Below are 14,483 nucleotides of genomic sequence, written 5' to 3'. Positions count from 1 at the left end.
TTAAATTGTTGTTTAGATTCAACAACTCCACTCCCTCTTGGCAGTAAAAATTTTTAATAGTTTCCCTATGGATACACAAATCAAACTCAAAACATAAGATTATTTAAGGCCAAATTAAAGCTGTACCTACTTTCTCATGCCTTCTATTCTGTAGGTGAATTTATGATATTCAACAACACTTCATTAATATTTCTGTCTTGTATTAAATATTGATATTAAATTTTTGTGTTGTACTAGTAGACTATATTGTAAAACTCTACTGTAGATATTTCAACTAGACTGTGACTATAATTAAGACTTTATAGTACTGTACTATTAAGATTTTTTTGACATGTTCCATATTCTAGCAATGTACGAATACCAAGGAATTAAATACAATACAATAATAAGAGCCTGAAGAATTCTATAGCATGACTTCTTTCTCACGATGATCTGGAGCCGTCAAAATGTGCCACTGTGCTCCCCTTACAGATAGCCTACAGAAGCCAAAAAGAATGTTCTTTTGGAGAAAAGAAATTTATCAACTCTCCCGCAGATTTCGGATTTCCGAAAGAAAAATGGTTCGAGCCTTCAGAAATGTGAAGTCACCAGAAGCTCATGAGAGGGTTTTGAAATTAAGAAGCATTCTCAATACCATTCAAATATCTTCCAGTAAGTATAAGAGAGGCTTTTCCCAAAAAATGACACCAGAGAGGGCAGTTCTACTTGCCAATACTGTTAGCAATCTGCTCTTCATTAGGATTGTTGGACCTCCACTAACATCTTTTGATCTTACAAAATATGTTAAGTCATGGCTTCTTCAAGGACATCACTTTGCTGTAGAGACCAAAAGTAAAGTGCGTAACAAGGAAGAAGAAACAGAAGATATATCAGAAGTGTGGAAGATTTTTTAAAAGGTTAGTCTGGGCCTAGTTTAAAATGTGCTTTATTTAAATAGACTATTTCTAACTTCAAATATAGGCCTAATAAGGTAATTCAAAAGGTTTTTGGGTCAATAAGTAAGCGTAACCTATAGAATTATTACCTGTCATTTGTGAAAAATATGTTGTTGTTTTCTAATGCAAGGCGTTTGACAAAGTCATTTTGACCTCTTGCACTCCAATATTTTTCAAAGCTATTATCATGGTCAGCCACTGAAGCACAGATTTTGAGGTGTTCCGAATCCATTTCTTCGTTTGAGTTGCACAATGGGCAGTTAGGGGACTGATATATTCCAATTCTATACAAGTGTTTGGCCAAACAATCATGGCCTGTTGCCAATCTAAATGCAGCTACAGACGATTTTCGTGGTAAATCGGGAATTAACTGTGGGTTCATTTTTTCCCTTGAGATTGTGTTATCAAATTTTGTTTGTTGAAGTCTAAGTATGTAGATTTAATAAATCTTTTCACAGAGTAATATGTAGATTTAGTAACAGGTCTGTAAGTAGCAGTGCTGCCCTTCTTTGCTAAAGCATCCGCATTCTCATTTCCCAGGATTCCACAATGGGATGGTATCCATTGGAATACAATTCTTTTATTGAGTGATATTAATTGAGAGAGCATTTTAGTTATTTCTGCTGTTTGAGATGAAGATGTGTGTTTAGAGACTATTGATAGAATAGCTGCTTTGGAGTCTGACAATATAATTGAAGACATTATTACAAAAGCAACCCTTGTCAAAATTGTTATTTTTCAAGAGAACAATAAAAATAATTAAATAGAACAACACATGTCAGCTGTTTCCGTACAACTGGTGTTTATCCTTGTGGCTATTGCACCTGGCATGTGTCATTTTTGGAGTATATAAACATTTGAAATAGTAGCAAATGTCTCCTTAACTCAATTTCATTAAAAATGACTAGGGCTGTTTTTGTAATAATGTCTTCAATTGCATTCTTAAATTTATTGATGTGAAATAGAAGATTCCTGAGACTTTCACTTATTGCAACGATTTCTCCATCAAAACTTGTTCCATATCCAAGAGATCTATGAAGTGAGAAGAGACAGCACGTAACACCTGCACCGGCACCTTGTTCTCTGGAGATCAAGGATCCGTCGGTATATAAATGAAGCCAGTTTTGTGGAGGGTACCTAATATTGTCTCTAAAGACAATTGTTTCATTAATTCAGTGCTTACTTCTGATTTCAATATTTCTTCTGTTAAATTTAGATTATATTCTATATTTAATATAGTTAAAGGGTTTGGTTTAATTTGTAAGTTTTCTTTTAAATTCGGAACATTGATTTTCTGTTTTAATTCTTGAACCATGGATATGGAACTTTTTTGAGTTTTCAATCTACAGAGAGGACTGTATGAATGCCAATTGTTTCCTGGTAATCTGATAATTTTTTCATATTGAATTAGTGCTTTTTCTTCTATTGTCATTTTGATGCTGTTAATATTAGTGAGGAATCTCATAGAAGCTATTGGAGTTGTTTTGATTCCACCAGTAATGAGCCTGAGAGCTTGGTTTTGATTGTGAAAAATATAGTTCCGTATCTATTTTCCTAGGAAGAAGAAAAACACCCTGCGACGTTATGACTGTAGCAACTAAGCTAGGGTTGAAAACGTTTATGGTTCAACTTCTTTAAAAATTATCAAAAGAATCAAATCCATCATGAGGCCTAAGCTTAATTATTCATTACTAAAAGAAATATTACATGATCACTAATTAAAAACTGAACCAACAAATGAGAGAAAATTACAACTTTCAAGGGCAAAGCGAATTACCTACAATTTCTAGAAAGACTAAGTTTAGTTTTAAATTCTTACAAGCCACCGGCATAGCTCAGTTGGCTAAGGTGCTTGCCTGTTGATCAGGAGTTGCGCTCGGGCGCGGGTTCGATTCCTGCTTGGGCTGATTACTTGGTTGGGTTTTTTCCGAGGTTTTTCTCGACCATAAAGTAAATGTCAGGTAATCTATGGCGAATCCTTGGCCTCATCTCGCCAAATATCATCTCACTATCACCAATTCCATCGGCACTAAATAACCTGTAGTTGATACAGCGTCGTTAAATAACCAAGTTTAAAAAAATTCTTACAGAGGTGTAATTAGCCAGAAAATTCCTATATTATTGTGGTGGAAACATTTCACAAAATATGAAGTAATATTCTTGCTGGAATTGGTGGTCAAGTCAAATCTCATGTCAATATTTAGCTTGCTTAATTGCATAAATCCGTAACAGAATGCAAGAAAGAAAATCCTTGTATTCCCTACATAACAGATAGATATTCGAAAATGTTTAAAGAAATGCGTTTCATTTTGTCCCAAATAGTAATATTCTATAATACTGAACTGTTAATTTAATAAAAATGCTTTATCCTAATAGGTGTGTGAGTTAGGTTAGAACTTGGATTACCCTAGTATTTAATTTACCTCACAGTAAACCTTGCCACAAACCTCTACCCTGTACCACTATGACAAGTGGTGCTTACCCATATTCAAGTTTGGTCTATAATCAATTTTGCACAGTGTAAAGTAATATGAAAGAGAAGTTTTAACCGATGTTAGGTTAGAACTTTGTTCTGTGTTTAATTTACTTCAGTTCCATCTTCTTCATAATTACCAATGAAATTAATAAATTTAAGAATATGAATCAAGTTCAGAAAAATGTCTAGTAATTACACGTAGTTCCAGCATGTTACCACCACATTTACCGTACCGTATTGCTGCTCACCCTACCCAATTATCTCGTGGCTTGTCTCATGAGTGATGCTTTATTGGTGTCATTTATGAGGTTGCAACCAGTCTTCAGATGTTGATTAAACATACATTTAAACATTGACTTTATGTCATTGAAAAGAAGGAAAATATAGACTAAATGCCAATGTTATCCTCCAGTAATTTCTCCTTCATGAAACAAATCTGTTCTACCAATCTGTTTACACACACACTAATACAATTCTAATTTTTAGAAAGTAAACCTAGCCAGTAATGAATAAGACAAAACAAAATTCCTGAAAAGGGAATCTATAAATTTATATGCAAGAACAAGTTGTACCTATCAAATTAATTATCAATTACTAATGTGGGTAATTATTTTCTTCTGCGCCAAATTGAACATTCGTCAGTATGACGGACATCATCGAGGATCAGTGACAGGTTAGTTTGGTTCAGGTTTTTGATTCGCCTTGCATATTATACGTCTTTTGGTAGGCCATACCAAAAACCTGAACAAGCCAAACCTAACCTGTCACTGATCCTCGATGACGTCCGCCTTATTGACCAAAGTTCAATTTGACACAGAAGGAAATAATTACCCTAATGTGTTATAGCCAAAGATTGTTATAACTATAACAACCTAGTAAAGACAGACCTTTAGATTTTCAAGCACAAAATTTAGGAACCAGTAGCTTTAGTTTAATGAAGTGTAAAACTTGGCAAACAAATGAACTCAATGGAGCTCAATACAATGGAAATAACGCATAATTCCTTAAAGCAAAAGTGCGAAGACGAAACGACATAAGTACCAATGACATACAGAGGTACACCAGTAGAGCACAAGAAACCATATCGCAGATACTTTTCACATTTTCATTTTTATGGAAAAATATCACTTACAGTAATTAGAACAATCTATTCAAACAATTCACCATTAAGAAATAAATTCAAATTCACCTTCAAAGTTACTGTTCGCCGAAATGCAACGTTCTTAACGTAATATGTGCTGATATTACACGGAAAAGTGCACAAGTTTCCACAAAGATCTTTAGTTAATTTACAGATAATGAATCACAGGAGTCACAAATTCCTTACGCCACTATATTACAAATGCTTTAATTCACTCCACGCCCATTAAGTTCACACCCATCCTATACAATCGTTCTACAGAATTATTTCAACATATGTGAGCTAAGTCTCTAAAGTATTTTTTATGTTGATGCAATTTAGAAAAATGGCAATTAGTCACACATTTCATCTTCACAAACTGATCTATAAAAACGAATGTGTAAATCACTTTTAACACACTTCGCAAGCAGTGTAAATTATACGTTGAAATGAAGTTAAAAAAATAACGAACATATGAAAGAAACTTACAATAGGATCCCTCTGGAAGATGACCACTCTGCCACCCTTATCTCCTGTCGCCAAGAGATCACCGTCATGATTGAATTCGACGCATGATATAATATCAGCTGAAATAAAAAAAAATAGAACTTCAAATAATGTCGTGTCATTTGCACATATAAAACTTATTATTCAGTAAAATACAATAATGTCATACAAGGACAGAGTTGACCTACTTCGTTAAATAGTAATTAGTACTATAAAATCGTTTTCTTGTTATAAAAAGTGAATTGCATGATATATATCTATTAGTTTTACGCCAAATTACCACTAATATTACTTACAAACTTCTAATAATTTATTAAAGTAGGCCGATTTAGGTTTCCGCAACATAAATACTAAACTTCCTGTCAAAAACACCACACTTTTAAGTAGGCATATCGTCTAATTTACATATTCAATACACATACAAAATCACACTAAGAAGGTTAAGACTATTTAAACTACACATGTTGCATTGGGATTTAAAACTTGCCTTCTGTCACATCGTCATCGAGCGTCCCTTTCACCTGTGAAAAGCACCACTGGATCTCCCCATTACCTGTGAACCACATAATTGATAAACAAAGCGATCTTCGAAAAGTAAGATATAAAGCCACACATATTTTATATTACACACATATCATCAACACATATATACCATTCATTATAATAAGAATAAAAACTTAACCGTCTTCTTCAAATATAAGAACCAATTAGGTCGCGCAAAGAATCGACCGCATATATGATACTTACCGGCCATATCAGATACCGGGGACTATTTTCCCGTATCTTCTGATTTGTGCCAAATTGTATATACAGCCTAATGAGGATTTTTGTTAAATAGGGAAACCGATGAAAGGGGATTTGTCACATTTCAATATAAAATACCCAGACGCAATGGCGGCACTCACGAGTGCATAACAACGACTGTGACGTCACATACGGTGCGAATTCCAAAGAAAAAGTGACTATCGCATAGCGTAAACAAAATCTACAAGGAACTCAGAATTTCGAAGTGAATGAACAATGTGAGGTTAAATTATAACGCTTACAATAGTAAGATATCCAACATATGTCAGCAGAAACATCAATATATATTACCGATCACAGTTCAATGATCACGCATGAGAAATTCCGCAGCGAACGTCTCTGTTTGTTATATTCAATACGAGCAGCTCACGAATCTAACCTCTTTGGAACTGAAGGTTTACGAAACATATGATAGATGGCAGTATCAAACATATGGTCGACCCAAGGTCGGACGCTCCTTGAATTCAAATGTGACATTTTTATAGTAACTTTATTATTGCCATTAATATGAATAATATGCAACTACCCTTAATTTCCGCGAATAAATAATACATATCATACTTTCACATAAATTGAAAATAAATATAAGTTGCTATCCATGACAGCTTATATTTTATTGTACAGGCCTACTATAAAAATAAAAATGTTCCATTTGTGAATAGCATTTTCCTTGTCACTCGATTTAACTCACAACAAGAGGACCACTATATTATAACTACAGAGTAAAAGAAGATATATCTATGCCTAAATGCATTGGAGACATAGGGAATAGACAATGCTGAAACGCCTTGACCTCTACGCTACTTCAAAGCCAGTGTACCCTAAGCGCCTGTCTTAAGCAATCAGCTATCGGCATTGTTTTAACATAGGACTGAGGCTTTGGGACTGAGGAACATCAGCACAGATTAGAAAGGAGGTTAAACAAGTCACAAAGGGTGTGCATAGATGACACTGATGGACAGATCTTTATTGCCATGACGAAGAATTACCGTAAACCTGAGTTAGATTGGCCCTGCGCGTGTTACTTTGGTTCACACACGATAAAAAGTTTTCGTACTGCGAGTTCCATCCACATCATCCATTTTTACGCGCCATATGATAGATGTTTTAAGAATAACTTCCGCTATCAGAATTGTTTATAACGGTCTTTGTTAGATACCTGTGCATTTGTTGTTGTATAAGTAGTAAATAGAATAGATTGTGTAAACTTCCTTCTTCCCAGCTGAGCTGATACTGGTGATTGAAAAAATCAAGTAAGTATATTTTTTTGTAAGTTGAAAGTATTGGCATACAAGACATATAACAACATTTGATTATTGTAAAATCCCTTGGCAGTATTTTTATTTTCTACTTAAAAATAAATAGCATCTATTCACGTGAATAGGGGCTACATTGCCCCAGGCAAAAGTAATCCCTAACGGTAAGTTTTTTACGTTGTAACTGTTTGCAGGCCATGTCAGATCATTTAAATTAAAATACTCAATCCAGTGGCGGAGCTTGGTTTCGTTGCCCCCTCCCTCCCCCGCTGCTTAAACATTACGTCCCCATTAGCTCCCTCCTCTACTTAGCCCTCAGGTTATCATAGAACTTCATTGTTAAGAAACTTACACTTGTTTAATGTAGAGGGTTGTATTATCTATTTTATGCATAAGTATTTTTAATACAAAAAATTAAATGCATAATGCATCTATAAATATTATAACACATTACACGACTTTTTACAAAAGTCAAAGAAATGCTTAAAAAATGTATTGTTTTTTTACGAAATATTTCAAAACTTACTCGGGACTTCGATGCTGCAAATGAATCGATAATAACCAGATTAAAATCTGTCTCCCGAGCTATGTCGTTTTCATTGCTTAAAATAGAAAGTCCATTGAGTCGCTCCTGTGACATTGTACCACAGTCTAGTATACAGTCACGAAGCTCAATACATAGTAAACATGCATCCATAGATAGTTGCTAAACACTAGGATCGCTACTATCGCCTCATCACAGACAATGCGAAATAGTACCTGCACAGTCTATTGTTTCTAGTACCCTCAACAACTCAAGCTTCGTGACTGTACATTGTACTATTCTAAGGTAGCTCTTAATTAGCTTCAGTTTTGAAGAATGATCTCTCAGCCGTCACACTCGTCACGGCAATGTGGTAAATAAAATGTAAGCTGTACAAACGTCGGGGAAGCTGGTAGACAAAGTTGAATTTTGACATATAATGGCTTTAGCCAGTTGTCTGGTAGGTCTATTTATGACGTTTTTTATTTCCTTTCTCAAAATTAAACGGAAGCTAACCATTTGTTGAGGGAAAGAATTAATCAAAACCCTATTATATTGGTCACTTAAACATTTTGATAAGCGGTAAAGCTCACCGTCAGTAACTCTGTCTAAAATTTTGCAACCCTGAAACATATTTTGAAAGGTAAAATAACATTTTTAATAACTTAAATAAACAGTTTTGGAATTAAAAATTTAATAATATTAACTTTTTATGTTTTCAACATTTTTATTGCGCCCACGAACCTCCTGCGCCCCCATACAGGTATTGTCATTTTTAATCACTCTGTTTCCCTATTGAAACACATAGGATGTGCTGTCATTTATGTTACGAAAACAATCAACTCCCATTCTTTGTTACAAAGCTGGCCACGTCCATTTTTACTTTTCAGCTACCTAATTATATATGAACGATGAAATATTTAAATTAAGCAAATTATTTATTCTAAGCTGCCCACCTATTGTAGAAAAAAATTCAACTTGCTAAGTTGGCTAAAACAATTTTTGGCCCCTACTGAAAATTTTTGACACATGGACATGGCCGTCTTTATAACTATAGCCCTAATATTTTCGCTGCAAGAAAAATGCTAATGTAAACAATAGTACGTGACTGAAGTGAGGCTTCATTGGCCGCAGCTTGGCGCCATACATTCTCAGTACGTGATCCCGCCCACTGTTGTACATTCTGTTTCATGTTTTAAACATTTCCTGTTACCCGTCAAGTAGACCTAACCTCACTATTATGCATTACTTTGCTTAGGAAACTTATACTTTATAATTACTGTAATTAAAATATTTTAAACTTAGGTATAAGGTTAATCGCTGCCGGACAAAGAAGTTATTCCTTCCAGGATGCAGAACAACGAGCTACATTACCACGTGCTTACGTGAATAACTACGAGCTCAAGTGACTCCAGCTTGTTATAAGTAGGGACCGGATTTTTATGTAATATCAGAGTGTGAAATATGTACATATTTATGTAAGAAAAATAAGCTGAATATGTACTAAAATATGTAAAATCATGAAAATATTTAATATCAATATCTGGTAGGTATAGGATACGTAAGACTGCGCATAAAGTAGCAGTATGTAGGCCTAATTACATAACAATTAGTAATTATTAATTACAATGATGCTCCAGTTCATTAATTTAAATATTTACTCACATGCTTTATACATTTTTAATGTTCTGCAATTGCTGTTTCGCTTTACTGGATTAGGAGAAAATAAGAGGAGATGTGGGACATATGCATTTTAGCTGCTCCCTGTAAAAAACAAAGTACCTACTAAAACCTCAAACTATAGGCATTTACAAACTGTTGTTTCAAAAGTGACATTCCTGTCTCATTCAGAAGGGTAGGATTATTCCAGCCGAGATCCATACTTTTAATTGCTCGGAAAATCCCATTTCCGTATAAGTCTACTAAATTTAAAATAAAGAGGTCAAGCAATAACCTGAAAAGCTATTTATTTTAATCTTTCAACATCTTTCCAGTTTGTTCCTTCACTCCAGCTTCTTTTCAAAAGTCGGCTACTTTATTGCGGCTCATGTCAGACTTGACACGGGTTTTCCCTGGAAGGATTAGAAAGAGGTTGGGTAAGGTTGCAAATTGTATGGGAACGGCTTTTTAAGACGTGTGCAGAACAATTATAGTTCGAGACAAATCATGTCGTCCTTGTCCCACTCCACCGCAACGCTACTTTCTGAGTGATTTTTAGAATACGAGGTAGTTGTATGAGAAAGGTTGCCTTTTGTTCACTCATATTTACAGTGGGCGGTATGGGGTGAGTGATTCTATTACTTCCTGGAACTAAGGACGCCATGTTTCGTCCCGAAATATATCCTTCCTTGGATAGGTAAATACTAAAAAGGCTTTTTAAATCTGTGTATTTCAAATTGGAAACTTACCTACCAGAAGTTTTTTTCCCCCTTTTAGAGAAGTAAAAATGAATAAAACTCCTAAATATGTAGATTTATGTAATACCAAGCCATAATATGCAATGTGGGGTAAATATGTAAAAATATGCATCAAATTTTAATATATTAATGGTAATTACGAGATTGGCAAAGATTTGTTATTTATATACGATGACGTTGAAAGGAATATAATATGTAATTACATAAAAATCCGATCCCTAGTTATAAGAACAGACTACCTCGGTATTACTTTTGATATTCAACCGCGTTCATAGTATATAACAAAATATAAACGTAGCTTTTCTTTTACATAGCGTTTTACATATAAGTGAAGTTACATGTTTCATCGTATTTAACAACTAGAATTAAATTTTTTATTTTCACATAATACAAGAATATGGTTTCCAAATATGGAACTATATTTTCCTGCGTCGTGTGAGTATTTCGACTGACAGCCAATCACGGTTACGACACCAACGTGCTTGTGCAGGGGGTGCTCATACGGCTATGCGCAGACACGTAAATTTTAGACAGTTGACGCATGATGTCACCGAGGAAGCTAAAGAATTGGCAGTATGAATTAAAAGCAAGCTATAAGTTGTTTTCTAGCAGTGATTCTGGTTACGTGTGCCCTAAATGTGACAAATCTGCACTCATAGTGGAATATTTCCAAATAAAAATGTGTTATAATGAACTGAATTATATTTATAGCAGTTACTGTTGTTAATTCGGGCTTTCACGTGTTTTATAATCGTAGTATATAGGTTATGTATTTAAGTTAGCCCACGTGGTATTAAGTTAATTAGTTTATTGTAAATATTTTGTGCCTAAAAACATATTGCATTATTTACCATGCCCGGTTGCGCAGTGTTTTCGTGTAAAAATTATAATCGTAAGACTAAAGGTTCAGATTTGATTCACCACACCTTTCCCAAGGATGACAGTGTTTGTAAGCAATGGATTCATGCTTGCAGAAGGAAAGACAAAATCAACATTAAAAATGCCACCGTGTGTAGTGTTCATTTTCTACCAGAAGATTATGAGAGGGACCTGAAAGCCGAGCTCTTGAACATTAAACCTAAAAAGATGCTTAAAATTTCTGCAGTTCCTTCATTGCATCTGGACATCGATTCAAGACCAAACAAGATGAATATAGAGGCTTCATCTTCACACCAGCCAGAGTCACCACAAATTACGGTAAGTGACAGACAGACAAGGCAGATTAATCGACATTCAAGAAAGTGAGGGCTTGAGAGATTGAAGACACTATCACCCAAGAAGAAGAAGTTTGATGTTGGTACAATTACAGATAGCACTAGTGACTCAGAAAGACATTTGAAAGCACGGTTAGACAAATTAGAGAAAGATAATAAACAAATGCAGACTGAAATGAATAAGTTAAAACTTAAAAATAAGTCACTGACCTTGGCTCTGAGCAGGAAAAGTAAACATATACAGCAACTTGAGAACAGAATTAATGCAAAGGTAAAAGAGAGAGTTTCCATTGTTTTGAGAAAAATTTGTACAGAAAACCAGATCAAGAACTTGTTGGTGACAAAAAAGAAGCCAAAATGGACAAGAGAAGATATAAGCAGAGCCTTGACACTCCGCTCAATATCGAGGAAATGCTACATATATTTAAGGCAAAGTGTAGGAATCCCCTTACCATCACTGTCAACTCTAAGGCGCTGGGTTTCCAATTCCTTTAAGTGCAGGCCTGGCATATTAAGTGATGTTTTATTTATGATGCAAACTCAATGCAAGAATTTAACAAAAAATGAACTTTTATGTATCCTGAGTTTTGATGAAATGAATGTGGATGCAAGAGTGTGCTATGACCAAGATGAGGATAAAGTTTATGGGCCCCACAGCCAGGCACAAGTCGTAATGGTTCGAGCGCTATGCAGTAATTGGAAGCAGCCAATATTTTTTTATTTTGACGTTACAATGACAGGATCACTGCTAAAAGAAATCATTTTAGAAGTGCAAAAGGTGGGTGTTGTTATTGTGGGAGTTGTAAGTGACATGGGTGGGAAAAACAAGAGAGTCTGGAAGGATTTGGAAGTAGATCACAAGAAAAGTTGTTTTGATAACCCCAGTGATGACACCAAGCGCATATGGGTTTTCCAAGATGTGCCACACATGATAAAATTATTGAGAAACCACTTCATTGACGATGGTTTTACTTTACCCAGTGGGAAGATAATTAACAAAACCATTATCGAGAATATTTTATCTATGGATGGAGGTGAAATAAAAATCTGCCCGAAACTGAAATATAACCATCTAATGGTATCAGGTAGAGACCGACAGCGTGTCCGTCCTGCATGTGAATTATTTTCAAATCACGTTGCAAAAGCCATTAGTTACCTCTTGCCAAATGAACATGAAGCATCAGAATATTTCAAACTTGTTAATGATGTTTTTGATATTTTCAATTCTAGGATTCCGGACAGTGAACAAATTTCCATTGCAAGTGGTTTTGGCATACATTTTAAAGACCAAGAGAATATCCTAAGGACATTTCATACCATGTGTGAAAAAATGAGAGTTGGCAAGAACACTTCACTGCTTCCTTTTCAGAGAGGTTTTATAATGTCCATTAGATCTTTATTAGGTTGTTTTTCTGACCACAGAAAATTGTATGGGCTAAGCTACATCTTAACTGCTAGACTGAACCAAGACTGCCTTGAAAATCTTTTCTCTCAAATAAGAGCATTGGGACGCACTTACGACCATCCCCTTCCAGTAGAATTTAAAAACCGTTTGAGGCTGCTTATAATGAGTCGCAACATTTCAGACATTTCGTTCAATTCCTCAGCTGTTGAACTAGAAGCAGATACAATTGATTATCTTACTTCTAACCTTTTTGCAGGACTTCTACCAGACATGACAGAGGCATTGGCAATGATAGAAAATGATTCTGAAATTTCAGAAATTACTGTTGAAAACCTTCCTGAAGCAAGAGTCATACAAAATGTTTCTGAATTTTACAGCGAAGGTATACGATATTTGGCTGGCTATATTGCTTTTCGCTGTCGTGAAGTAGATAGATCATTAGGGGATCCTACAGGCCAATTAATTAGTGTTACACCAGATGCATTGCCGGTACATCAGGGCTGGATTGAAAAACTGTCTCGAGGAGGTCTGCTCAAACCATCAGATGAATGGCTATGCACAGTGAAACAGTTTGAAGTAGTGTTTGTAGGAGTGCATGGTGATAAATTAAACTGCTGCAACGTCATTAAGGGCATGTGTAACATTCTCGCACAGAAGTTTCCACATGTACATCCATTAATAATTAAAATATATACAAGAACAAGGACATTTATCCGCATTCGTTCACTGAATACGGCAGCGAAGACTGCAAGAGCAGCGGAACTACAAAGAAAGAAGGCACGTAAATGGCAAGCTTCTGCTAGGCGCTGACAAGAGAGAAGAATTCATTCCAATCTTCAGGGAGGAAGAAAAGGTATGTGATATAAATATCTACTTAATGATTATTGTGTTTGAAAATATGCAGCCTATTTTCAAACATAATAAAGTGTTCACAACTTCACATATTCATAGTCAATGAATGGCATGAGGTGGCTAGCTTTATTCTCCAACCGACTTCACCCCGTGGAGTCATGGTAATTTTAAATGAGGCTGAAAGGGCTCTAGAGCCAATCTAGGTCCAAAGATGTCAAGCATAATATGTTTGTAACATTTAATATAGTTTATAGCTTTAAGTGAGTTATGTTAATAATCAGCTTAATGTGTATTATAACGAGTATTTGAAAATATAGGACTAATGATATAGTAATATATATGGAAAAATTATGTGCCTATATTAATTAAAATACATAGGCCTACTATCAGAAATAATTAGGCCTACCCATGGCTTTATTATTTCTGCATGTTCTAATAATATTTATTAATGTGTTATGTTTTCTGTCATTGTTATTATGTTAGGAAATTATTAGCATTCACTATGTAATTGTTCTATTTAATAACGAACATTTCTTATGAAGGGTAACTATATTTTCTGATACAAAAATATTATTTCGTACAAACTCTTCTCCAGTTTAGAAGATGAAATTACTTGTAACACATAGGGATAAGACACTCTTTATATAGTTTCCTTTTGTGAGTGGTACATTTTTCCTCACAAATAAAAGTTAAACAAAAAACAAATTGTCGTTTAAAAGAATTTTGTGCGATAACTTGTTACAAATACTTCTGTGCTAGGAGGCCATAATGCTTCCCGTGGCTAACGAGCTTCCGAAGTGACGTCACGAGTTCGTCTGCTAGCGGAAATTGCCGAGTGGCTCTACCTTATAGTAAATCCATATACCTTGGTGCTTGTGTTTACATTTGGATTTTTCTTACAGCAAAAACAGTATAGACTACTCATCTATTTACGGTGGGTCAGTGACCAAACACTGGGCTCTATTTATTACCTT

General features: G+C 34.9%; 1 protein-coding gene across 4 annotated transcripts in view; it reads right to left on the bottom strand.

Moving 5' to 3' along the window:
- tws (protein phosphatase 2 regulatory subunit tws) overlaps positions 1–14,483 on the bottom strand; it is an 860,194-nt gene that overhangs the window by 42,385 nt on the left and 803,326 nt on the right. For 3 of the 4 annotated variants that reach the window (XM_069839362.1, XM_069839363.1, XM_069839364.1), the window contains 2 exons: positions 5,526–5,591; positions 5,021–5,118 (listed from right to left, as the gene is read on the bottom strand). In XM_069839362.1, the coding sequence (XP_069695463.1) occupies positions 5,021–5,118; positions 5,526–5,591 (164 nt within the window). Of the gene's footprint in view, positions 1–5,020; positions 5,119–5,525; positions 5,592–5,785; positions 5,977–14,483 lie in introns of those variants that run through there. The other variant, XM_069839365.1, reaches the window with a different exon arrangement.

Source organism: Periplaneta americana, chromosome 11 (assembly GCF_040183065.1).
Source record: "Periplaneta americana isolate PAMFEO1 chromosome 11, P.americana_PAMFEO1_priV1, whole genome shotgun sequence".
NCBI classification, from domain to species: Eukaryota; Metazoa; Arthropoda; class Insecta; order Blattodea; family Blattidae; genus Periplaneta; species Periplaneta americana.
This window is presented reverse-complemented; position numbering and strand designations above follow the sequence as displayed.